We start from the raw sequence: 26,730 nt of genomic DNA on the forward strand, positions 1-26,730 counted from the left end.
GGCGCTTCGGCCGGGTCATCCGTTTGCCCCGCAAACTGGCCCTTCAGGTGCGCAGGAATTCTGGGGGGGCGCGTGTGGCGGACACGATGGCTCGCTGGCGCGGTGACATCATTCCGCGCAAACCAAGAGGGTGTCGGCCACGCCCTAGGGGTAGGCGTGGCCTCGGGATATACACTGGGCGCACAGCCCCGAGCACTTCAGTGCTATAGTTGAGCTTTGGAATAAAGACTCTTTTTGGTTACCCGCATTGTTGCTTATCTTCTTGGCAAACAAGTCGTTCGCATAGCACCGCACCTCAATAGTGTCTTAAATGAGGCTTGCTGCAGGAATAAGATTGAGGATCTGACTTAAAAAATAAAAAACTGGCAATTTCTGGAATCTTTTACACCTCTGCCTCCTTCCCATCATTACTCCCGACGTCATCATGACCCTCCATCTCCTCCAAACATTCCTTCTATTCCTCCTCTACTATCCCTAACCAGAGCTCCAACACACTCCATTGTATTTCCCTTTATTCTATAACATTTCGTCCCTTGTTGCATACGTATTATGTAGACATTCTCACCGTGGTGGGATCTATCGATTCCTGACATGTGAAAGAAATAATCTGCCTCAAGCACACTCGGCAACCTTTGTGAAAGCCCCATTGAACAAGGATTCCCAGCGGTTTCATATATCGATCAATATAAACACAAATGTAATCAATATTTAAAGAAATGTTAATGCATTCAGCTCTGACTCGTTTTAGATTTATTTTCCCGTTCGGTCGAATCCGATTAAAACGTCATTGCTGGTGCAGTGCTGAACAAGGGGTGCTGCATTTCGGATCACACCATCACAAACATCGGGATGGAAAGCCGGCTGTCCTGTCTGTAATTACATTGTGCATGTTAAATTCGATCAGAGAGCATATTTCTCACCAAGTAGGCTCATTGTGAATGCTATACCCAACTCCGTGCCAAGGCATAAATGGAAAGTTGATTATAAAACGAATGTTAGGTGTGTGTATTAATAATGGGAAGAATCATTGGGATTGAAGGACATAAAGTAAAACTGAATTTGGTGGGGCAGGGGAGTGTATGGGAAAAAGGCCCCCCTTCTCTTTATAGATTCTTTGCATAAGCGATTTCAGAGCTAAAAAAAATTAAAGATTTTCCTTCGATCGCATATGGCTGTCGAAGAGGAAGTGAATCATGGCTATTATGGAGTGTGGGCACCTCAGCAAAGGACTTCTACGCCTCATTGGGACTGACACAATCTGTCAATTTCCCGACCCGGATCTCTGTCAACGGTACATCATCTCTTCTAGAGTTAGTTATGACTAACCTCCCTGCAAATGTCTGCTGTTGTTGTTCTGCTCCAATCAGTTCATCTGATTATTTCCTTGTTAAAGTGCACATCTCTCTGGCCGTTTTCAGAGAGCCTCCTCAGCTTCGATGAGTCTGTCATTTCACTCAAGCCGACTGGCACGGTCTTCAAGCAGCCATCAATCATCTGGACTGGTTTCCCATCTCTACTGCCTGTGACATCAACCAATCCTGGTAATTCTTCCAAAGCAAACTGCTCTCTCTCATGCACAGATTTATCCCATCTCGTCTTCAGTTGTCTTACCCTTCCTCCCGTCCATGGTACACTGAATCTTGTGGTGAGGCAGTTGCCCTGAAACAACTTGCCTTTGCCTCTTGGAAGGCTAATCCGACTGAAGGCAATCTCAGTTCCTTCCACCAAGCATGAGACAAGTGTGTGTCTACCCTCAGGAGTACCAGGAAGCACTATCTCTCCACACTCAAGAAGGAACTCTCAAACCTATCTCCTTCCTCCAAATCCTGGTGGCGTCTGGTCAAATCTGTTTCTGGTGTTTGTTCCCTCTCCATCCTTTCTCGTACCTCAAATGGTCTTGCAGCTGACTCCTCACGTGAAAAAGCTGAATGCCTCAACTCTGTGTTTGCCTCAAAATCTTGTGTCCCAAACCCATTGCTCGATGTAACCACGTCACCAAGTCCTACCCAGCTGCTCTTGTCCTCTCCCGACAAGGTGGAGAAGTTTCTGTCAAACCTCGACTCTGATTCTGCAACTCGACCAGACGGCATCAGCCCACGGTTCCTACATCCTGCTCTGCCACTCTTTCACACCCTCTCTCTGTTCTCTTCACCCTCTCTTTTGCTCAAGATCATCTGCCATCTGCTTGAAAATCAGCCAACATTACCGCTTTACACAAAAAGGTGTAAAAACAGATCCTTGCAACTACAGGCCAATAAGCCTGCTCCCAATCATCAGCGAGGTCATGGAATCCATCATCGCTTCCGATATTAAATCCTTCGTCTTCTCCAATGGCTTGATCTCAGATCATCAATTTGGATTCAGACCAGGTCACCCTACTCTGGACATGCTGCTTCTGCTGTCTCAACAATGGTTGGAGGTCCTCAATGTCAAACAGAAAATTAGAGCTGTCTCCCTTGACATATCACGTGCCTTTGATACGGTCTCGCATCCCGCCCTGCTCACCAAACTGTCCTCCTATGGTATCCATGGAAATCTCCACGCATGGCTTGCAGACTTGCTCTCTGGTTGTAGTCAACGTGTGGCCCTGAATGGGTTTCTCTCATCTCCTCTTCCTGTTCAGGCTGGAGTTCCCCAAGGCAGTGATCTGGGTCCTGTGCTTTTTCTGGTCTTCATCAATGATCTCTCCGACTCTCTTGGAAATTCTCTCTCTCTTTGCTGATGACTCCACTCTCTGCCGCTCCATACCTCATCCCTCAGATCGGCAGTCTGCAGCCTCCTCACTCTCCGCAGACCTGGACAAATTCACAGACTGGTCAAACAAGTGGAACATGTCTTTCAATCCTGAAAAATCTCACACTCTTACTATGTCTCTCCGAAAAGACTGACTGGACAACCCTCCCATCCACTTTCTGAATAATCCTCTCCGAGAAGTTCTGTCACTCAAGCTTTTGGGTCTCACTATCTGCCTTGATCTTTCCTGGGAAAACCACATTTCCAAGCTGGCCTCCAAAGCCAGTCGCCGACTGGGCATCCTCCGTCGTGCGAAGTCCTTCCTCGGCACACCTGAGCTCCTCACCACATACAAGGCTTTCATCCACAGCTCAATGGAATACTGTTCTCCCATCTGGGCTGGTGCTCCTGCCTCACACCTAGCTCGTCTTCAAGCTGTTGAAACCAAAGCTTTCATAATCATTGGAATCTCCCGAGATGAAGCTAACTCCGAGGATCTTTCACTCACTCACCGCAGGCAGGTAGGTGGTCTTTCTGTCTTCTACCGACTCCTATCTGGCGTAGCTCCCTCAGCTCTATCTGTGCTCTGTCCCCCAAATATTCCTACAGGTCGCACAAGATCTGCCAGCAACCCTCTTATGGTGAAATTTTCAAAACCAAGACTCTCTGCCCTCCTTCACTCCTTAATTCCTCTTTACTCCCACCTCTGGAACAAACTCCCTCACTCTCTTCAATCCGACTCCTCTCTCCAGGTCTTTAAAACAGCTGTTCACCGCCATATCTTATCTTCCCCCATCCAAAACTTTGATCTCTTCTACCCCTGTTAACTCAAATCCTGGAAGTTCTAGCAGTGTCTATGTGTTTTATACCTCTCCCTCTCCCTCCCACAGATCTTTCGATGTCCCTGTTCTCTGTTGTTGTACTTGTGTGCTTCCCTCTCTCTCCCCATCTTGTCTCCCGCTCCCTTTATTTTACGTTTTGTGTGTCCGTTTTTTTGTTGTGATTGATGTTAGCTCCTACATGAGCCTCAATCTTGTATACAAAAAAAAAAACTTACCTGTGACAGATCCCTAATACAGGTAGGGTGCTAAACTACTGGATCACATGGACCAAGCTTTTATTAACACACCAACTGGAAGCTCATCGTAAAAAATACCACCATAGAAAAATAAAAATAAAAGGAAGCCTTTTCTTCTTGCACTGGTCTATATCTCCCAATGGGTGATGTGTGCTAGTTTCATTCCAAATTTCGCAGATATCCCATTGCTCGATTGATTAATAAGATTGTAAGAGTGTGTTTTTATTTATTTATTATTATTATTATTATTTTTTGTATACAGATTCGAGGCTCGTGAAAGAGCTAACATTTATCACAAAAAAAATAAATCAAACAGACAAACAAAATATATAAAAAGAGGGAGCGGTAGACAAGATGGGGAGAGAAGGGGAAGCACACAAACACAACATTTGAGAGCAGGTACATCGGGAGATGTGTGGGAGGGAGAGGGCTTGGGGGGAGGAGGCGTGGGAAGGGGGAGGGGGTGGGAGAAAACACAAGGACACCAAGGACTTCCAGGAAAGAAGTTGGTATATCAAAAAAGTGGATTTGGGGTGAAATTAGCGGGGGTAGAAAAGATCAAGGTTTTGGATGGGGGAAGTTAAGAGATGGTGGTGAACAGCTGTTTTAAAGACCTGGAGGGAGGAGTGGGATTGAAGAGAGTGAGGGAGTTTGTTCCAGAGGTGGGAGAAAAGAGGAATGAAGGAGTGAAGGTGAGCAGAGAGTCTTGATTTTGGCAGTTTAACCATAAGAGGTTTGCAGGCAGATCTTGTGCGACCTGTAGGAATATTTGGGGGACAGAACCCAGAGAGAGCTGGGGGAGCAAGGCCGGAGAGGAGTCGGTAGAACACGGAAAGACCACCAACCTGCCTGCGGTGAGTAAGTGAAAGGCCCTCGGAGATAGCTTCATCGCGGGAGATTCCAATGATTCTGAAGGCTTTGGTTTCAACAGCGTGAAGACGAGCTAGGTGTGAGGCAGGAGCACCAGCCCAGAGGGGAGAGCAGTACTCCATTGAGCTGCGGATGAAAGCCTTATATGTTGTGAGGAGCTCAGGTGTGCCAAGGAAGGACTTCGCACGACGGAGGATGCCCAGTCGGCGACTGGCTTTGGAGGCCAGCTTGGAAATGTGGTTTTCCCAAGAAAGATCATGGCAGATAGTGAGACCCAAAATCTTGAGCGACAGAACTTCTTGGAGAGGATTATTCAGAAAGTGGATGGGAGGGTTGTCCCGTCGGTCTTTTCGGAGAGACATCGTAAGAGTGTGAGATTTGTCAGGATTGAAAGACATGTTCCACTTGTTTGCCCAGTCTGTGATTTTGTCCAGGTCTGCAGAGAGTGAGGAAGCTGCAGACTGCTGATCTGAGGGATGAGGAATGGAGCGGCAGAGAGTGGAGTCATCAGCAAAGAGATAGAGAGGATTTTCAAGAGAGTCAGAGAGATCATTGATGAAGACCAGAAAAAGCACAGGGCCCAGAACACTGCCTTAGGGAACTCCAGCCTGAACAGGAAGAGGAGATGAGAGAAACCCATTCAGGGCCACACGTTGACTGCGACTAGAGAGGAAGTCCGCCAACCATGCATGGAGATTTCCATGGATACCAAAGGAGGAGAGTTTGGTGAGCAGAGCGGGGTGCCAGACCGTATTGAAGGCACGTGATATGTCAAGGGAGACAGCTCTAATTTCCTGTTTGGCATTGAGGACCTCCATCCATTGTTGAGACAGCAGAAGCGGCATGTCCAGAGTAGAGTGACCTGGTCTGAAACCAAATTGATGATCAGAGATCAAGCCATTGGAGAAGAGGAAAGATTTCATATCCGAAGCAATGATGGATTCCATGACTTTGCAGATAATTGGGAGAAGGCTGATTGGTCTGTCGTTGCAAGGATCTGTTTTTGCGCATTTTTTGTGTAAAGCGGTGGACTTTTTACTGTACAAGTAATTGTATTTTTGTATGCACTGCCCTTGCCTCTCTTCTTTCGGTGTTGTGGTCATTCGTTAATTATTGGTGGTATCCAAATCTATGATAATGTTTATTTTCTGTTCATGCATTGTAAATAGTTAAACATCAACCAAATAAAATGCGGTTGAGGATTCACCACTTATACATGAGAATTCAACAAAGAGTGCCATACATTTTGATACTTGATAAAAGTAGCCATAGGGAGTAAATAAAAAAAGCAAAAGACACTTACTGTATTGAGTTGATGTACTCGATAGCCTCAGTCATCATTTTTTCCCCAAATCTATGATATGCACAGCCTGCCCCAAATTTATGATTTGGACATGTTTGGCGCAACAAGGATTCTTAAGCCAAAAATGAGTGCTTTCTCATTTCATGTGATTTTGGCCTGAACTGGCCTGAACGCAAGCTCTGGCTCAACTCGGGGATAGACATAACACGTGATGTTGTTTTGCACTCTGTGCAAGGGTCAATGTTCAATTCGAAATTGAGGCAGAAGACTGACTGCCCGTTCTTTGAGGCTGTGACAACATTTGCTGGATTTCCTGACCATGAACGCCTTGTTCCTTCCTATGCTTTTTGTGCTGCTTCTTGTCTCACCACCTCACGCCCTCGGTAAGTGACAGCAAAGTAAACTGCCTGTGCTCGATGACTCACTGAAAATGGACAAATTTATTCTCCAATTTTCATGATGGTAGCAGTACGCATTTACGACTTCAGCTCGAAGCTAGTACGTGCTCATAGCTACAGGTACGTTGGTAAATGTGTCTTATCAATTAAGGCAGTCGTTTTGGTCCACCTATAGTCATCAATGTCACAAAGTGGCTTCATTCTTTCCACCCATACCCAAAGTTCCTTGCACATCAAAGTTCCTCTGCATAATCATGTCATTATATCTTTGATAGTCTATCTTTAGTTACGTAAAACTCTATTGCTCAGCGTATATCCTCGGGTTATTCGTTTTTTTGTTCATTGTCTTTTTTAGGTTATACTAGAATACAAGACCTATCACGGGATGGGAATACCAATCTTTGTGTAATTGCTTTAAAAAAAAGCAGTTGTTAATGGGGAAAAACACAATTAGGCAGTGTATAGATACCGGCCTAGCTATAGATGCCAGAGATGGGAGGGGAGATTGTTTATGGGATATTCATCACAGCCTTTTTAGATGCTGAATTGTGAATGTTCTACAACAACACAACAAAAGGAAGGTTAAAATAAAATAAAAAATTTGAATTAAACTGTTTTGGATACATATTAGGCATGGGCCATGGCAGGAAACAAACTCTGAGGTTTTCTCATCTCTGCCTTTGTGTAAATGCTAAATAAATGGGGCTTTCCATTTCCTCGGCATTGCTGTGATGTCACATCTATGGAGCAAGAACAAAAAATAATTTCTGGGAGATCCTGCCCTCGATCCTGCAAGGATAGCCAGCGTTGCAACTTTGCGTTTGCAGATTCGCCATGCGTGCCCATGTACCCATAAAAACAAAAACAAAATTTAAAAATGTATGTTCTTTTTGCATCACAAACCTTCCCAGGCATTCCCAGAATCCACCGTATTTGGATTTATTGAAATCCGTTAATCCGTTCTCAAGTTACAACACAACAAACAGACAGACAGATACAGCTCCTTTTGTAATAACAGATAATTTGTAATTACGGCACAGATAATTGCACACAATTTAGCATAACTGCTATCAAGTGAAAGTTCAAACAAACTATTCACTATTAACATACCTCGCCCACCCATGAGGCCACTCCTATTCCCAACACTCCTCTTCCTTTCTCCCCAACCTCCCTTATACTTGTTTTCTCAACTTCTTCTTTTTGCTCACCTCCACCTGACCTCTTGCTTATGGAAATACGTAACTTCCTTTACGAGTCCGTGACATTATATACCACCTTTTTATGGCTTTTCCCTGTCACCTGTTATCCACCTTATCCATTTTATGGCTTTCAATAAATCGTGCCAGAAACAGAAGTTTTAGACAGATGAGTCCTTACTAACACACTTCTTGGATTAGAGCTTGCTGCAGTGTAAGGTGCCTTAGGAAGACTATCTCGAAGAAGACAGATCTCCGCATGGAATTAGCACGGAATACCACTGACAAGACAGTGGACAGACAAAAGACGTTTTTGAACTTTTCATAGCTGCAGAAAAGTCCTTGACCTGTTTAGAATATGGCAATGGCGATCAAGCCACAGTCGCGTGGCTGTTATACACCGAACCTTTAAAATAACCGTCTGCATTCATCAGTGGAGGATCTACCATTGATTAACTGTGACCTTTGTTCAAAGCTTGAACTTTGTCGCATTTCTAATCCTCGCTCATTAGACTGAGTCGGTCAAGGATAATTCAATGGATGCTTCGAAGTTGGGGACAAAGAGTTGCAAGCCTTTCAAAGCGTTCTTGTAGCAACACTACCTGGACAAGGACAAGTATGTAGATTTTGTTAAAAGCCACCATTCAAGCAAGGATTTCAAGCCATTCCAAGGATTTCAAGCCATTCCAAGGATTTCAAGCCATTCCAAGGATTTCAAGCCATTCCAAGGATTTCAAGCCATTCCAAGGATTTCAAGCCATTCCAAGGATTTCAAGCCATTCCAAGGATTTCAAGCAATTCCAAGGATTTCAAGCCATTCCAAGGATTTCAAGCAATTCCAAGGATTTCAAGCCATTCCAAGGATTTCAAGCCATTCCAAGGATTTCAAGCCATTCCAAGGATTTCAAGCCATTCCAAGGATTTCAAGCCATTCCAAGGATTTCAAGCCATTCCAAGGATTTCAAGCCATTCCAAGGATTTCAAGCCATTCCAAGGATTTCAAGCCATTCCAAGGATTTCAAGCAATTCCAAGGATTTCAAGCCATTCCAAGGATTTCAAGCCATTCCAAGGATTTCAAGCCATTCCAAGGATTTCAAGCCATTCCAAGGATTTCAAGCAATTCCAAGGATTTCAAGCCATTCCAAGGATTTCAAGCCATTCCAAGGATTTCAAGCAATTCCAAGGATTTCAAGCCATTCCAAGGATTTCAAGCAATTCCAAGGATTTCAAGCCATTCCAAGGATTTCAAGCCATTCCAAGGATTTCAAGCCATTCCAAGGATTTCAAGCCATTCCAAGGATTTCAAGCCATTCCAAGGATTTCAAGCCATTCCAAGGATTTCAAGCCATTCCAAGGATTTCAAGCCATTCCAAGGATTTCAAGCCATTCCAAGGATTTCAAGCCATTCCATATTCCTGTTAATTGATATAAATGTTTTTTTTGGGGCTTGAATATACAGGGTGATTTATAGGTCCCAAGATACGGTTTTAGTTACTTCTACAAAAAATTTTGCACTATCTACCAAGGTTGTTTTTTTTTTTTTATCTACCAAGGTGAGCCAGAAGCCCCAGGAATAACAACATATTACAGTAATCCAACAATTACAATACCTCCTTAGACATCAAGTGCATCAGTATGACATCTGCTGTTGTCACAAGCTGTCAACCCGTTTTCATGATCTGCATCTGACAATTCACAAATGACAGTTTGTTTATATGGTTTCATGTGAAGATCTTTTTTCATTGTACGTTGTAACAATTGCGTTGGCGTCAGGCCGGTGTGTACCCCGGTTTAGAATAGGTACACCACATCCCTGCGTGTCGTAAGAGGCGACGAAAAGGGTTGGCGTCAGGAAGGGCATCCGGCCATAAAAACATTGCCTCAAAAAGAGAACCATGACAATTACATATGGGCAGGGTACAGCCCGAAGTACCCCGTGGGGGACTTCACTCTCTCTCGTAAAAACTCAAGGTGGGGAACCCGATCGAAGCAAGGGTGGAAATCACTCCATTTATGACGACGAAACGTCTGATGCCCCACGTGGAGATCGGTTTCTGAGGTTTGGGACATGGAATGTAGGGACAAAGAAAGACAGGGAGATCAGGAGAAGTGGTGGAAGTATTGGTCAGAAGAAGAGTGGACATATGTTGTGTGCAGGAGCCGAGATGGAAGGGAAGTGGTGTGAGAATGGTGAAGGGTAGGCAGGGACAGAAATACAAGTTTGTGTGGCAAGGGTGCCCGGAGGGCGTGAATGGTGTTGGTGTCCTGTTTTCTGAGGAGTTTGTAGACAGTGTGGTGAGTGTGACTAGAGTGAGCGAAAGGTTGATGATGGTGAAAATGATGATTGGAAAGCTCTTGGTGAACGTCATCTCGGGAAATGCTCCGCAGGTTGGTCGGAGCGATGAAGAGAGGGACATGTTCTGGTGTGCAATAGAGAAGCTGATGGAAAACGTGAAAGATGAGGAAGTTGTTGTGGTAGGAGGAGACCTACATGGACATGTTGGAAGGAGTATGGACTGTTTTTTTAATTTATTTTTTATTTTATTTTGTATACAAGATCGAGGCTCATGAAAGAGCTAACACTAATCACACAAAAAGTCAAACCGACACATAAAACACAAAATAAGGGGAGCGGTAGTCAAGATGGGGAGAGAGGGGGAAGGACACAAACACAACATTTGAGAGCAGGGACATCAAGAGAAATGTGGGAGGGAGAGGGCTTGGGGGGAGGTGGGAGAGGTATAAAACATATGGACACTGCAAGGACTTCCAGGAAAGAAGTTGGAATTTCAAAAAAAGTATCTGGGGTGAATTAGTGGGGGTAGAAAAGATCAAGGTTTTGAATGGGGGAAGATAAGAGATGGTGGTGAACAGCTGTTTTAAAGACCTGGAGGGAGGAGTGGATTGAAGGGAGTGGCAGAGTTTGTTCCAGAGGCGGGAGAAAAGGGGAATGAAAGAGGGAAGGTGAGCAGAGAGCCTACATTTTGGCAGTTTAACCATAAGGGGGTTGCTGGCAGATCTTGTGCGACCTGTAGGAATATTTGGGGGACAGAGCCCAGAGAGAGCTGGGGGAGCAAGGCCAGAGAGGAGTCGGTAGAAGACAGAAAGACCACAAGCCTGCCTGCGGTGAGTGAGTGAAAGGCCCTCGGAGTTAGCTTCATCGCAGGAGATTCCAATGATTCTGAAAGCTTTGGTTTCAACAGCGTGAAGCCGAGCTAGGTGTGAGGCAGGAGCACCACCCCAAAGGGGGGAACAGTATTCCATTGAGCTGCGGATGAAAGCCTTGTATGTGGTGAGGAGCTCACGTGTGCCAAGGAAGGACTTTGCACGACAGAGGATGCCCAGTCGGCGACTGGCTTTGAGGGAGTTTGAGAATGGCTTTAGGTTTTGAGGGAGTTCATGGGGGTTTCGGATATGGTGTAAGGAATGGAGAAGGTGAAAGGATTTTGGAGTTTGCTGATGGAGCTGATTTGTTGATTTGTAATACTCAGTTCCAGAAAGAGGATAATAAGCTTGTTACATACACGTCAGGTGGGTCGACGACAACCATTGACTACCTAAAGAAAATAGTACAAATACATGGTCTAAACAAATCTTGTATAAGTATCTAAAACCATGTTCTGGGACTTTTGACTCACTCTGTAGTTGCATGTTGAAACCTAAAAGTTTTCTGAAGTTCTCAGTTTTATGAGACCACTGGTTGACCATGAATAATCAGAAGCAAGTTTGTCAACTGTAAACTCAACTAATACAGTAAAATGGGATTTAGCCCCAGGATAGTTACAAAACCCCTCTTCTACAAATCATACAATAGGATCTGCACATCATTTCATCATGGAGCCACTGCCTCGACATCTTTTCCAAAGGACCTCTTGTTCCACAATGAGTGTCCTTACTGATGATGAACGATTATGCTTCTTCTTCATCCTACGGGGTAGCATCATTGGCTGAGAGTGCGGCTGTGTCTCTGGTGCAATGCGCTCTACTGGTTATGGCAGGAAATTGGAATTTGTTCATGGTGCTGGAAATAGTTCACCTACTCTTTGTGAACCTACCAACAAACTCAGGCAGACGGGCCGCCCCGTTTAACGTCCATCCAAGGGAAGACCCACACATTGATCAATCGCTCTGCCTGTGAAACACCGGGATGACTGTTTATAGCTGGATCGGGATTCCAACCTAGTCTAGATACCTTAGATGTGAGTGTGTTTATCTTTCGCGGCGATCATGTCAGTCTGCATTCATTCATTCATTCAGTGAGATCAGATTTTTAATGGGGAGTCAAAACCAGTACCAAACGACAAATAGACAAAGCCACTTCTCACTGGGTTTCTATCTTTCTGGATAAATTGCAGACAATTTTGGATAATGGATATTAAGACAATTCCACATATTTTGCCCTCTTCCAGTGCTTCGGTAATTGAAGGAAGAGTGATACTTTCACTTGGCATGAAGTTTGTCACTTCATTCGAGTTGCACTTGGAAGACTACATCGTTTAATGTTTTTACTTGGCAAAAAATTTTTTTCACAAGTATGTTGACCATTCTGAAATGTGTGTGTGTGTGTGTGTGTGTGTGTGTGTGTGTGTGTGTGTGTGTGTGTGTGTGTGTGTGTGCGATTGCACGCGTGTGCACGTGTGTGTTTGTCCGCTCACTTATACTTGCCTGCAGGTCACAATTTTAAACTGATCTTCACGAAAACTTCACCAAATGGTGGAGTTAGTGGTCCAACAGAATCCTATTTTTTTTTTAGGTCAAACGGTCAACATAGGCCAAAGGTCAACCACTTTTTCAGATTTCTAAAAAATCCTGAATTTTCATTCGATTGATTTAAAATTTTAATAGGATTTACATATCAGCTAACTGAATTCAACCACCATCTATTTTTGAGATCAACATAGGCCAAAAGGTCAACAACCTTTTCAAATTTCTAAAATCCTGAATTTTCATCCGATTGACTTGAAATTTGAATAGGATTTTCCTATCAGCGAACTTGATTCAACCACCATCTTTTTGAAATCAGCATAGGCCAAAAGGTCAACACAGGTCACAGGTCAACAAACTTTTCAAATTTCTGAAATCCTCAATTTTCATCCGATGAACTTGAAATTTGAATAGGATTTGCAAATCAGCGAACTGAATTCAACCACCATTTATTTTTGAGATCAACATAAGCCAAAGGTCAACAACCTTTTCAAATTTCTAAAATCCTCAATTTTCATCCGATTTACTTGAAATGTAGACTATTTGCATATCAGGTCACTGAATTCAACCACCTATTTATTTGTGAGGTCAAAAGGATGCTCTACTGAGTGCCATTCTACTTTGATCTCCTTTGCCAAGTGTCGCTCGATAAGTGATTTTTCATCTTGTCCATTGTTTCCTGAAGTCAGATTTGGATGTTTTCGATGCCAACATATTGTTGCGGTTTTAGAACCCACACTTTCTTGTAAATATCCCATCATTAAAAGGTTACAGGTAGCACCCCTAGTTAGTCCACAAGCAACACGTAGGCCACCATAGGACTTCAGTTATTTCATTAGTATGTGTTTTAGATAAGGCCGTGTTTCCAATAGTTGAATCTGCGTTGTGTCGATCAAATAAGAGTAGGTCCCCAATTCCGTCCATTTTAACCAACCTCTCTCTCCAAGCGACGCCATTACGCGCCCTCCAGTCTGCCCATGGCCCTCCCAATTTACTTTGCGCCTTTGTTAGCTGCTCGCAGCCTTGCTGGGCTTCCGCCCAAGCGCCGCCATAAGACACGCGGTGAGGCCCGAGAAAGGAGGCGGAGCGCCAAGAAGAAGGTGTGGCCACGTCATCCAGTCGTCAAAGGCGTGGCCGGTAAGCCCTCACCAGCCAACCAGGGCTGAGGTAACATCACCGACAGGCGTGGCTTTTTGGCTCGCGGAGTGATCGCGCGGAGAGATATAAAAAGCGAGCGCAAAGCCCTTTCACGGCCTTTGAGGGGAGAGCGCTGGTTGTCACGGACTTTGAGGGGAGAGCGCTTGTTGTACGAGACTTGTTGGAGGCGCACGCGCATTGTAAGAGGACTCTTTGGGAAATGCGCATTGAACAGGACTAAGAAGAAGAAGGGCGCGCTTGATGAAGAGAACATTGGAGAGAGGGCGTTTGGCACAAGTGTGCGTCTATTACGTACGCTGTAGGACACCAGCTTCCTCCCGTTATATAAGGTCCGGTCGCGTTCAACTATACGCGGAACTGCCTGCCGGGTTTCGCCGCTGGACCAGAGCCTGGACCCCATCGCCGGACCCTCTACCTGTTCCATCTACAATCCAGCTGCAATCCCCATGTGAGTGTTTGTTTGTCCTGGGTAATAAGAATAAGACTGCCATAAGACTGCCCTGTGTTCTGCTTCTTCCTCTCCCTATCTTGTACATTCTTTTGTTTCCTTTTCCTCTTGTAAATTGTAATAAACCCATCTTTGTTCTTCCTACCTTCTGGTTTCCTCTCCATCCGATCGCATCCGTCCTTTCTACCATTGGGTAAACGTGGCACGATTGAAACCGCTAGAATCGGGTTTAGTCACTGTTAACGGCCCGGATCGCGGCTCGCTATCCGCTCGGCGTTTCCACCAATAGCCGCGGTTCGGCGGGAGTTATTTCCCTGCTTTACGGTCGGGTTAGTAATTAGGTATTTGGGACTAAATTGACCAGTCACCCTACCTAATACTGACCGGAAGGAGCGTATAACCCCCAGGACTCGGGTCGGCCAGATAACAAGACAAGGGGATTAACCCCTCCCCCCCCCCCCCTTGATAAGGGGAGCGCCGACGACCGAGATCCGCAACAATATTAACAGTGGTTTTATTCCAAAGACTTTTTGAAGTTGCTGCTCAGAGCAAACTGTTTCTACTGAGAATATGCATGTTGTGATGTTTTGTGTTTGTTCCAAATAGTCTGTTGGATTTTTTTCCTATTGTATAAATTACCTTAAAACCACAATATCTGGATTGATTGCCTCATTTCATTGTTGATGCCAAGTTTTATTGGGGATTGAAGAGAATCATAAACCTTCATCATTATTTTTGTTCTGCAAGTTATGTTCCACAATTTTTCACACTGTTTTTTATTTTTATTTTTTGTATCCAAGATCGAGGCTCATCTAAGAGCTAACATTAATGACAAAAAAAACAACAACAAAAAACAAACGGACACATAAGACATAATAAAGGGACCGGGAGACAAGATGGGGAGAGAGGGGGAAGCACACAAGTACAACATTTGAGAGCAGGGACATCGGGAGATCTGTGGGAGGGAGAGGGCTTGGGGGGAGGAGGCGTGGGAAGGGAGGTTGGGGGTGGGAGAGGTAAAAAAAACACACAGGACACAGCTATGACTTCCAGGAAAGCAGGATGACATGAAAGCAGGCTTGATATGCAAAAGCAGGATAACATCCTATTCTGCGACATTGGGCCTGTTTATATTGGTGATTTTTTTTATAACTAGACTCCTTTTTAGTTAGCGGCCATGTATTTATTGCGTATGTCAAAGCGGTTAAATATTCAGCCTCTTTCCCTGTGTAGCACACGGATTCACTTTCCATCCCCTTACTCCTATGTCATCCTATTCTCCATCGTCTCTCATGGCCATCTTTATCATACCAAAATACACAATTAGATGTCTGACGATTTTTGTCGTTTTATCCAATCTCAACCAAACTTGATAGGGGGACTGAGGGTCACACAATGGAGGTTGTTGTGATTTAACTTCCCCTCAACCACAAGGGGGTTTTCCTCACCAAGGGGTTGTGTGTTGAGGTGTATATCTGATCTGTGTTAAGATAGCTTTCTCATGGCGTTTTCCAAAGCTGCTTCTAATAACAAAAGTAATACCAATTCTAATGATAAAATCATAATATAAATGTTTTTACAAAACAATATTAATACTAATAATATCCCCCTCCCCAAGGGGTGTTTTCTCCTCGACCAAACGCCGTGTCTTAACGTCTTAACGGATAGCTTATCGTTCTGTGTCATGGAAAACCCTTAAAACCACCTTTAGAGGCCATTTTCCCCGCAAGGCGGGGGTTGGCCTTTTCCGGGAACCGTGGTTGTTGTTGTTTTTCGGTCCCCTTTTTGAAGCAATGTTTTACGGCCGGATGCCCTTCCTGACGCCAACCCTTTTTGCCGCCTTTAACGACAAACAGGGAATTACCAGTGAACTGGTCCTCAATTAGCCGACCTCGGAAGGATGACAGGCTGAGTCAACCCCCCTGGCGTTAATTCAGCGATCGACCGGGATTCGAACCCAGGATCCTAGGATCCTAAGCTGACACCCTAGCCGCTAGCCCAACACCAGGGCTAGCCCAACACCAACACCAGGGCCCAACACATGGAAAACCCTTAGCAGAACCTAAAATATTATAAACCACAAACACGTATGATTACCTTTTTAAACAGTCACTAATGCCGTTCAACGCTAAACTGAAAGAAATTTGGAGGAATCCCAACATCCATAAGGCAATCTATGCTTATCACGTTAGCGATCACACCTGATTGTAGATCTACTGTAATCTATATACCCCACAAGAGTCAATAACACGACCCTTCCTGCCGCTTACGTGGGGTTTTTCCAAGGCCGCTTCTAATAACAAAAGTAATAACAACATTAACTAGAACGTCCCTCGGTAGAGCGCATACCTCCGCCAGGCTGAACAGTTAATGTTTTGTATCCCACTGATAGGTCGGATCTGGATTCGGACCTGAACCAAAATCTAATCGGCTTGTTCTTGTCACCTAACCAACTCGTCCGCCAAGTTTAGTCATAACTCGTCCGTATCCTTTTTTAAATATCATGTTATATATCGTTTTTCGCCCGATCTCTCAATGGTGAAGAATCACTTAGAAATTAAATGAATCTCATATCGAATCCATATTCAGATCTTCACCAAAATCGAATCGATTTGTCCTTGTCATTATAGCATCTTGCTATAATTCACCAAATGTCTGTCCGTCTGTCTGTTCCCAGGTACCCCAGGTACCGCAAAAATGGCTGAACCAATCGCAACGATATTTTGGGTGGGTATTCCTGGGACCCCCTGGAGTAAAATAGGCTATATTGTTTTTCCAATTCACAATGGAATAATATTTACCGATATGAACAGTGATGTGGCTTTTATTGAAATTCTACAAATACTGTTTAGATTTTGATGAGAATTATGAACCTGCCACGAATGCGGAAGTGGACAGATTACGGCAACGCGCGGGTTTGGTAATAACCCAATACAACCGTAATTTAAAACAGTATTTTGTTAAAGTATCAATTGATGATTGGAATCGCCATTGACTGGGTATGGAACAAACGTACCCATTTGTTTGCGAACGGGTACGTTTTTCATGGAAGTCCTTCACGAACCTGCTGTCCATGTGTGACGTGCGACTGAAGGTGCTACAGGGATGTGGAATTTATTGGTTTCATGCTTTAGCATTCGCCGTTTCTGCATTGTCTGTTTGCTTCTGGCCTCCCACCCATGCGTAGCACGGGTACCTCACTAGTAATATTAATGTTATTACACAACAATATCCCCCATTCCCAAGTGGGTTTGTGACTTGCAATATTGCCCCCACCCTGACACCCTCACGGAAGTTAATTTTATTACGAAGAATTTAGAATGGTGAGGCACGGTCTGATTTTTTCAATGACCTGATGTAACATAAGTAATAGTAATAATAATTGGCAATAATGATAATAAGGATAATAAATAACATGACTCCCCCTGCCGCTCCCATAGTGAGCGGGTGTACTAGTCTTAAAAAGGCAACGACTGCACTGTCTTGGTCATGTAGTAGCCAGAACTAGAGATCGTCACCTGTCACAAGGTATTCAATAGGAGCAGCCGAAGTGTTGTTCTGGACCAAAATGACAGCCCAAACTCCACTTCAAAGATTCTTAGAAGCGGGACCTAAACCTGTGGCATTGACGTAACATCGTGGAAACCGCAGTGTCTGATCATCCCACTCGGTGGTTAAAAGACCTTGTATGAGACGTGACATGTGTGCTGTGAAGAAACGTCAGTGCTGGAAACAAATCGTTGCCCCTATAATGCCCCTATAATCTACGACTCCAGTACCTGCACCATGGGAAGATTTTGGGCACACATTGGAATTATCAGCGTTCTAAAATCACATAAGGACAGTGATTGGACAGACAGACAGTTGTGAAAATTATTTATCGAGTACATTTATTTCCAACTCCAAAAAAAATAAAAGACAAAAAGGCCGAGTGGAAATAAGTGTCCCATTTGTAAAGTTGTCCGAAGGTATTGCAATATAATTTGTTTGCTTTTACAAATTTAAGGCACAACCTTGAAAATCTTGTTGCGAATGACCTGAGGGTTTATTGCTTGTTCATTTCGGCCTATTGTGTTTTTTCACTTGCTATTTTTCAATTATAACTTTTTTCCTCTTTAAAATGTAATTTTCTTCTTTGTATATATTTAATTACTTACTAGGGAAAGCATATTACATTTGAAAAATGTTATTTATGTGTTTTTCCCTCATGCATGTGACCGTTTCATTTGAAATTAGGGGCACGCTGTACATTTTTGTGAAATTTACGTTTATTTTTCAAATTTAATTTGTTGCACAGTTTTTATTGTTTGAGTGATCACTCTGCTTAATAAAAAACCTTTTTTGTTGTTATGCATGTCAGGCCCACTATGTCCCGAAGAAGAGGCCAATAAAAGCACCAGTAAACCTTTTCTTTCTGCTACATGATATTAACCTGACTTAATTTAAATCCTCTCATTCACAAAATAAGTAATTATAAACAAGGGAGTCGATTGCTATTGAAAAGTTGAGGGGCAGGGTTTTTTTTTTTTTTTCTGGTATACTGAATCGAGGCTCGTGAAAGAGCTGACATTTACTTCACAAACAAATCAACCAGACAAACAAAATATATAAAAAAAGGGAGCGGAAGACAAGAGAAGGGGAAGCACACAGACACTTGAGAGCACACAACATTTAAGAGCAGGGAGATGTGTGGGAGGGAGAGGGCTTGGGGGGAGGAGGCGTGTGAAGTGGGGGGGTGGGAGAAGTATAAAACACAAGGACACCAAGGACTTCCAGGACAGAAGTTGGTATTTCAAAAAAGTGGAATTGGGGTGAAATTAGCGGGGATAGAAAAGATCAAGGTTTTGGATGGGGGAAGATAAGAGATGGTGGTGAACAGCTGTTTTAAAGACCTGGAGGGTGGAGTGGGATTGAAGAGAGTGAGGGAGTTTGTTCCAGAGGCGGGAGAAAAGAGGAATGAAGGAGTGAAGGTGAGCAGAGAGTCTTGATTTTGGCAGTTTAACCATAAGAGGGTTGCAGGCAGATCTTGTGCGACCTGCAGGAATATTTGCGGGACAGAGCCCAGAGAGAGCTGTGGGGGGCAAGGCCAGAGAGGAGTCGGTAGAAGACGGAAAGACCACCAACCTGCCTGCGGTGAGTGAGTGAGAGGCCCTTGGAGTTAGCTTCATCGTGGGAGATTCCAATGATTCTGAATGCTTTGGTTTCAACAGCGTGAAGACGAGCTTGGTGTGAGGCAGGAGCACCAGCCCAGAGGGGAGAGCAGTATTCCATGGAGCTGCGGATGAAAGCCTTGTATGTGGTGAGGAGCTCAGGTGTGCCAAGGAAGGACTTCGCACGACGGAGGATGCCCAGTCGGCGACTGGCTTTGGAGGCCAGATTTCAAATGTGGTTTTCCCAGGAAAGATCATGGCAGATAGTGAGACCCAAAAGCTTGAGTGACAGAACTTCTTGGAGAGGATTATTCAGAAAGTGGATGGGAGGGTTGTCCAGTCGGTCTTTTCGGAGAGACATCGTAAGAGTGTGAGATTTGTCAGGACTCAAAGACATGTTCCACTTGTTTGCCCAATCTGTGATTTTGTCCAGGTCTGCAGAGGGTGAGGAGGCTGCAGACTGCCGATCTGAGGGATGAAGAATGGAGCGACAGAGAGTAGAGTCATCAGCAAAGAGATAGAGAGGATTTTCAAGAGAGTCAGAGAGGTCATTGATGAAGACCAGAAAAAGCACAGGGCCCAGAACACTGCCTGGGGGAACTCCAGCCTGAACAGGAAGAGGAGATGAGAGGAACCCATTCAGGGCCACACGTTGACTACGACTAGAGAGGAAGTCCGCCAGCCATGCGTGGAGATTTCCATGGATACCAAAAGAGGAGAGTTTGGTGAGCAGAGCGGGGTGCCAGACCGTATCGAAGGCACGTGATATGTCAAGGGAGACTGTTCTAATTTCCTGGTTGGCATTGAGGACCTCCATCCAGGGTTCATGCAAAACAATACGCCATGGGAGACCCTTAGGTCTTACGTAAACTGTATCTTGAATATAAAGGTATGTACAGTATATGTATTCATGAACTATATTGAGTAAACTGTACCTTGAATTGAAAGGTATGTACAGTATATATGTATTAAACTTAAAGATCTATATTGAGTAAACTGTATCTTGAATATAAAGTCGATTGCTATTGAAAAGTTGAGGGGGAGGGTTCATGCAAAACAATACGCCATGGGTATATAAATATGCAAAAATATGCAAAACGAATATGCAAAATATGCAAAACAATCTCTCTTCAATCCCACTCCTCCCTCCAGGTCTTCAAAACAGCTGTTCACCAACATCTCTTATCACTTCCCCCATACAAAACCTTGATCTTTTCTACCCCCATTAATTCACCCCAGATCCACTTTTTTGAAATTCCGTCTTCTTTCCTGGAAGTCCGAGCAATGTCCATGTGTTTTATATCTCTCCGACCCCCCGACCCCCTTCCCATGCCTCGTCCCCCCCCAAGCCCTCTCCCTCCCACAGATCTCCCGATGTCCCTGCTCTCAAATGTTGTACTTGTGTGCTTCCCTCTCTCTCCCCATATTGTCTCTCGCTCCCTTTATCATATTGTTACGGATCCGGGGGACGCCACTCCCGTTAGCAAGGGGGGTTAATCCCCTTGTCTTGTTAAGCTGGCCGTCCGACTGGTCCTGGGGGTATGACGTCATGCCCGGTCAGTGCTGAATAGGGTAGTAGGCCAATCCTTCCTATGACCTAAGTACCAGCGCCTTCCGGTACACGAGGAAATACTCCCGCCCGGGCCGTAGCGTAATAGATGGATTGCGCTGAGCGAAGCGAGCTGCGACGCAGGCCGTTAACAAAGGACTAAACCCGATTATAATCGGTTCTGCCGAAATCGTGCCACAGATATTCAATAGGGAAAACACAAAGACGATCGGACGAGAAAGAAACCAAAGTAAGAGGAGGAACAGGTATTTATTAACTATTTACACAAAACCAAAGAAACCAAAGGAGAAACGAAAGCAATATACAGAAGAAGAAGAAGACACAGCGCAAATCCTTAGACAGTCTTACTTATACCCACAGGACAATACAGACAGACTCACACGAATAGGGAATTGCAGGCAGGAATGGCTGGAGGAGATGGTTCAGGTATGGCGTCCAGGTAGCCCGTTCTCCAGTCCCCAACTTGCACCACGAAGCAGATGAACCAGACCGCAGGAGCTCTCCGCGTGTCGTTTGGCATGTGCGGGACTATGACAGGGCAACGGTAGGCCAGCTTTGGCGGTTACCCTCGCGGCTCAGCCGCGTACGTAATAAGCGGACAGTTCCAATAACCGCGAACGATGCGCTCTTCATTCGCTCAATGCGTTCTCTCAATACCATTCGCTCGCGACGCGTGACCCCCTTCTCATCTCCAGTGAACTCGCCGATCGTCTCTCCTCACTCATCTGATCGCCTCTCCTCACTCATCTCCTTCTCACCGTGGCTCTTGAACCTCCTCACGCGTCTGCCGAAGCAGTCCCTCGCAGTTCCTTTTATTGGCTTTGGCCGTATCAAGCCGCCAGCCCCGCTGACACGCCTACCGGTGGGCTCACCTCGGCGATGGTTGGTTGGCAAGGGCTCTCTGACTCCACCTTTGATGACGAGATGGTGCCACGCCCGTGATTTGGCGGCTCCTCCCCCCTTCTTCTCCGATCTTGGCCTCGTGTGCAATGGAGTTTTGGCGGTGTAATGCCAACGAAACATCCCAATGCAACGGCGACGAACGCCAACTTACTGGCACTTTGAAGAGACGATTGGGGCATTGAAAGGGACCTATCTTATTTGATTGATGCAACGTAGAGTCAACTATTGGAAACACAGCCTTACCTGGAACACATAATAATGACATAACTATAGAGAGGTCCTAAAGTGTCCTACGTGTTGTACATGGACTAACTAAGGTGCAATCTTTAATTAACAGCCAATTAAGGGGACATGTACACAGGGGTCATTTATAAGGGAATTTACTACTAAATTTACATGTGAAGGTTCTAAAAACCGTAACAATATGTTTTATGTGTCAGTTTGTCTTTTTGTGATCAATGTTAGCTCTTACAGGAGCCTCGATCTTGTATACAAAAAAGAAGAAGATATGTACAGTATCATGTATTCATGAACTTTATGGAGTAAACTGTATCTTGAATATATAGATATGTTCAGTATAGATGTATTAATGAACTATTATTATGGAATAAACTTTATCTTCAATAGGAAGGTATGTACAGTACAATGTATTAATGAACTACATGGAGTAATCTGTATCTCGAATAGAAAGGTATGTACAGTAGAATGTATTAATGAACTACATGGAGTAAACTGTGTCTTGAATAGAAAGGTATGTTCAGTATAATGTATTTATGAACGATATGGAATAAACTGTAATTTGAAGAGAAAGGTATGTACAGTATAATGTATTAATGAACTATATGGAGTAAACTGTATCGTGAATAGAAAGGTATGTGCAGTAGAATGTATTAATGAACTACATGGAGTAAACTGTAATTTGAAGAGAAAGGTGTTGTGAAAATTAATCAAGTCCACAACTTTGTCCCATAGGTAGGTTTAATAACAATCAGATCTCTGGCATCATCCTGTAGAATACAATCATGCAATATATATCAGGATCTTGGCATCATATAGGAAGGATCGATTATATTAGTCAATGCAAGCAAGCCTGGAATATCAGCGGGTACGTACCATCCGAGTCTACATGTCATAGAATAATGTCGCAGGAGTGGCCCGAAGTCGCGGACGTCCGAGGTCTTATAGACGCCTCTCAGTGGTTTAAGTGAGCATCACACCTGGGTTCAACTTTGATACATTTTCACTACATTCTCCCCGCCGTTAGAACTACACTGCCGCTAGGCAGGACTCAAGCGTGCGTCAGCATTAATTGATTAGTGATGTCAATCCATGTCAGTCGGTCCATCCGTAGCGGTCAGGGCGGCGAATTGCCCTGCCAGCTCGGGTCCGGAAACTACCGGGTACGACATCCACAAGCCCGGAGTCCCCTGCATCGGAGTAGTCGCTGGAGGCAGGCGTCGGAGGGGGCACCTCAGTGCCTTCAGGCAGGGGTGTATCTGGCGACGGGAGGGACGGCAGATGCTCCATAGGCGGAGCTTCGGGAGAGTCCATAGACTCGTAAATCGGTTCGTCGATATCCCTATAAGGGTCGATGACCCCACAAGGGGCGAGATGGCGTATGGAGACAGTGGACTCACGTCCATCTGCCGTCATCACGCGAGCATGCTCGGGATTAGCCTGGAGTACCTGCACCTTATCCACTAAGGGATCGTACTTGCTCGTGCGAACCGCACGTTTGAGATAGGCCGGCCCCGGCTCAGTGAGCCAACTGGGTAAAGATCGGATACTACCCGAGCCTCTAGGGTGGTGGAACAGCCTTTCGTGAGGAGTCTGGTTGGTGGCCGTACATAGTAGAGCCCTGATCGAGTTCAGCGCCGCAGGTAGTGACCAAGCCCATTTATCTAGGCCCCGGCCGAGGGTCCTGAGGCTTAGCATGACGGCCCTCCATATGATCCCATTGAAGCGTTTGACCTGCCCATTCGCCTGTGGTCTGTACGGAGTGGTATAACTCGAAGCGACATTATGTTGGAGCAAGAAGCTCCTCACTTCCTGGGACAGGAACACCGCACCCCGATCTGTATGCACGTAGGCCGGATACCCAAACATAGAAAACAAATTCTGCAGGCACCGTATTACCGTGGCAGCCGTCATATCTGCGCATGTGAAAGCGAAAGGGAATCGCGAGTACTTATCAACGATAGTGAGCAGATAACGAGAGTTACTCGACACCGGCAACGGTCCTTTGAAATCCATCGCCAATCTCTCCCACGGTCTAGTAGCCCTAACCAGCGTCCCCATGGGAAGGTTGTCAAAACGCGGTTTGAGTTCCGCACATACAGCGCAGTCGCGGCAGACCCGGCGGATGTCCTCAATCGAGTACGGCAGATTACCACGACGCACAAAATGAGCGAAACGCGTCACCCCAGGATGACACATAGTGTCGTGCAAAGCGTGCAGACCCTCCAAAGTTATAAGACCCGCACACGTAGCCGGCCTCTATAGGGCGTCGGCGACCAGGTTATCCCTCCCCGGGCGATATTTGATGGTGTAGCAGAAGTCGGCGAGTTCGATACGCCAGTGAGTGATTTTCTCATTCTTAATGCGTTGAGCATGTAAGGTGTCGTACATAAACGCCACGCTCTGTTGGTCTGTGATAATTTGGAAGCATCGCCCGAGCAAGTACGGGCGCCATCGCCGAATCGACTCGACGATCGCGTACGCTTCCTTTTCGACAGACGAATGCCTCCGCTCGGCGGAGGTGAGAGTCTGCGAAAAGAAAGCCACAGGGCGCCCCCCCCCCCCCCCCCCCGGGAGAGAGTCGCCGCTATCACATGATCCGAGGCATCACTTTCTAAGACGAAAGATTTGCTCTCGTCGATCGTCGCCACAGCAGCGCCAGTGATGTCGGACTTAAGGCCCCGAAAGGCAGCCAAGGCGGCTGGGCTCATGGGGAACGCGTCGCAGGCCACAAGTGGGCGGAGTTTCACGGAGAAATTTTGCACCCACTTAGAATAATGGGCGAACAGCCCGAGAGCACGCTTCAGCGCAGCTCGATCGCAGGGCGGGACCATATCAAGCAAAGGTCGCAGACGCTCCTTATCAGGAGCAACAGAGCCGTGGGTCATGGTGTACCCTAGAAGATCTATCGTGCGCATGGAGTAACGACACTTAGCCTCATTCATGGTTAGGCGATACCTCTGCGCGACCTCGAGGAAGCGCTTCAGATTCGCATCATGATGCCCCTGGGCATGCCCGCAAACCGTAAGATTGTCCAGATATACAAAGACATCGGTTAAGTTCTCCTTAGCGATGAGGTCGTCCATAGCCCTCTGAAAACAGGAAACCCCGTTCGTCACCCCAAAAGGTAGTCGGGTGAACTGGTATAACCTTTGACCCAATTCAAAGACGGTAGAGATGCGGTCAGCCCCGGAGATGGGGATCTGATGATACGCACTACGTAGATCGAGAGTGCTATAGACTGAGTACTGGGCAACCTGTCGAACCAGGGCGTCCATTCCCGGAAGGGGGTAGGCGTCCAGCTGTGTAAATCGATTAATCGTCTGCGAATAGTCGATTACCATACGTTTTCGATGCGCTTCACTTCGCACCACTAAGACCTGTGCCCCCCACGGCGACCGGCTAGGTTCTTTGATACCTTCCTTTAAGAGCTGGGCTGTTTCTTCCGCAATGAATTGCGCGTCAGCTCGGGAGTAGCGCCGTGATTTTACCGCTACAGGTGTGCAGTCCGTGGTCATATTGGGGAACAGCGACAGAGGTTCAATTTCCATCCCTGCGAGTGCACAAACAGCAAGCGTGTCAGTACCACCAAATTCCATTTCCAAACGTCCATGTCGCTTAAGAAAATCATGTCCTAACAAGATATCAGCACATAATGCAGGTAAGACCATGAGATGTACATCTGGAAACATTCGTCCCTTTATCACAAGCTTCAATCGACATTCCCCTTTTGTGTTGAGCCTAAGCCCTTGGGAGGCCATAAAGATCCGACGGCATGTCCCGAGGATCGGCCATCCATGTTTTTGCACCAGTCGATGATCGATATAACTATCTGTGGACCCTGTATCGATTAGAGCCCGTGCAAAAATTTCCTCAATCATAAGTGGGATGATGGCCTGAGCCAGGCCAGGAGGTCCGGCAGACGCCAAGCCATCAGAGTGAGATGATCGCGCCTCGCGTGTAGATCCAACGCCAGCTACAGTTCTCCGTTTGTTTGAGCAGCCTCCGGGGGGCGCTCGTGTCAAGCGCGTAGTTTGAAAGCCATCTGCAGTCTTCCGTGCCAAAACGGGAGCTTGTAGTTCGTACGAGCAGCCTTCGGATGGCGCTAGAGTCACGCGGTGAGTCTCAAAGCCATCATGAGACGTTCGGATACCAGCCAAGGACAGTCGCTCCGCGTTCGGTCGTATTTCCGCCATTTGTTTTGGCGGCCCGTTGAATCTCACCAAGGTCGAGCGCGCAGCCAGGGGCCCACGAGGAGGTGTGCCGCTCATCAAAGGCGGGTGAGGCGCCCCGCTCCGTGCTCGGCCTCTTGGCCCGGCGATAAGCACATTCATTGTCGCGCGAGTTCGTTTGCCCCGCGCAGCTTTTCGGCAAACTTTTGCAAAATGCCCTTTTGTTGAACACAGATGACATATCGCTTCCCGAGCCGGGCAAGCTGACCTGGGATGTTGTCGATTCCCGCAGAAGTAGCATGTAGCGTTTCGTCCAGGCTTTGGACCCGCAGCAGCGGCTGCCGCCAAGCCAGAATCAGGGTCCTCCTCGGGAGAGGCCAGGGGTTCCTGCAGTGATGCCGTGTCGGCTTCCGTGTTCTCGGCGGTAGCTCTCTCCGGTCGGGCTTGACGAGAAATCCCCGCAGTGACGCGCGTATGATCGTAGGAGTCAGATTGTTCACGAGCTGAAGTGTAGACGTGAGCCAGCCGTAAAGCCTCCGTGAACGTCAAGTCCTCAACTTCCAGAAGCCTCTGTCTAACGGTTGAAGAGCTGATTCCTGAGACAAAAGAATCGCGTACAAGGTCGTCCTGTACTTGCTCATGTGTCCGTACCTCCTGGGCACTATCAGCGAGCAGACGTCACAGCTCTTGTGCGTAGTGGTCTGGCGTCTCTGTGGGCTGTTGAGTCCGCTCAGGTATGTACAGTACAATGTATTAATGAACTATATGGAATAAACTGTAATTTGAAGAGAAAGGTATGTACAGTATAA

At 45.9% G+C, this 26,730-nt stretch overlaps 1 protein-coding gene and 1 long non-coding RNA gene across 2 annotated transcripts in view; one reads left to right on the forward strand and one right to left on the reverse strand.

Moving 5' to 3' along the window:
• The window catches only part of LOC144894320 (uncharacterized), a 322,735-nt gene extending 316,732 nt beyond the window's left edge, over positions 1-6,003 (reverse strand). Inside the window, exon 1 of the long non-coding RNA XR_013625008.1 lies at positions 5,985-6,003. This is a non-coding gene — a long non-coding RNA (uncharacterized LOC144894320). The remainder of the gene's footprint in view (positions 1-5,984) is intronic.
• A 68-nt stretch (positions 6,004-6,071) lies between these two features.
• Positions 6,072-26,730, forward strand: part of LOC137437055 (hepatocyte growth factor-like protein) — a 173,184-nt gene continuing 152,525 nt past the window's right edge. Inside the window, exon 1 of the mRNA XM_068131392.2 lies at positions 6,072-6,367. Coding sequence (XP_067987493.2) covers positions 6,304-6,367 — 64 coding nt within the window. The 5' untranslated portion in view covers positions 6,072-6,303. The remainder of the gene's footprint in view (positions 6,368-26,730) is intronic.

The sequence above is a fragment of the Myxine glutinosa genome, chromosome 11 (genome assembly GCF_964187855.1).
Source record: "Myxine glutinosa chromosome 11, kmMyxGlut1.1, whole genome shotgun sequence".
Lineage (NCBI taxonomy): Eukaryota > Metazoa > Chordata > Myxini > Myxiniformes > Myxinidae > Myxine > Myxine glutinosa.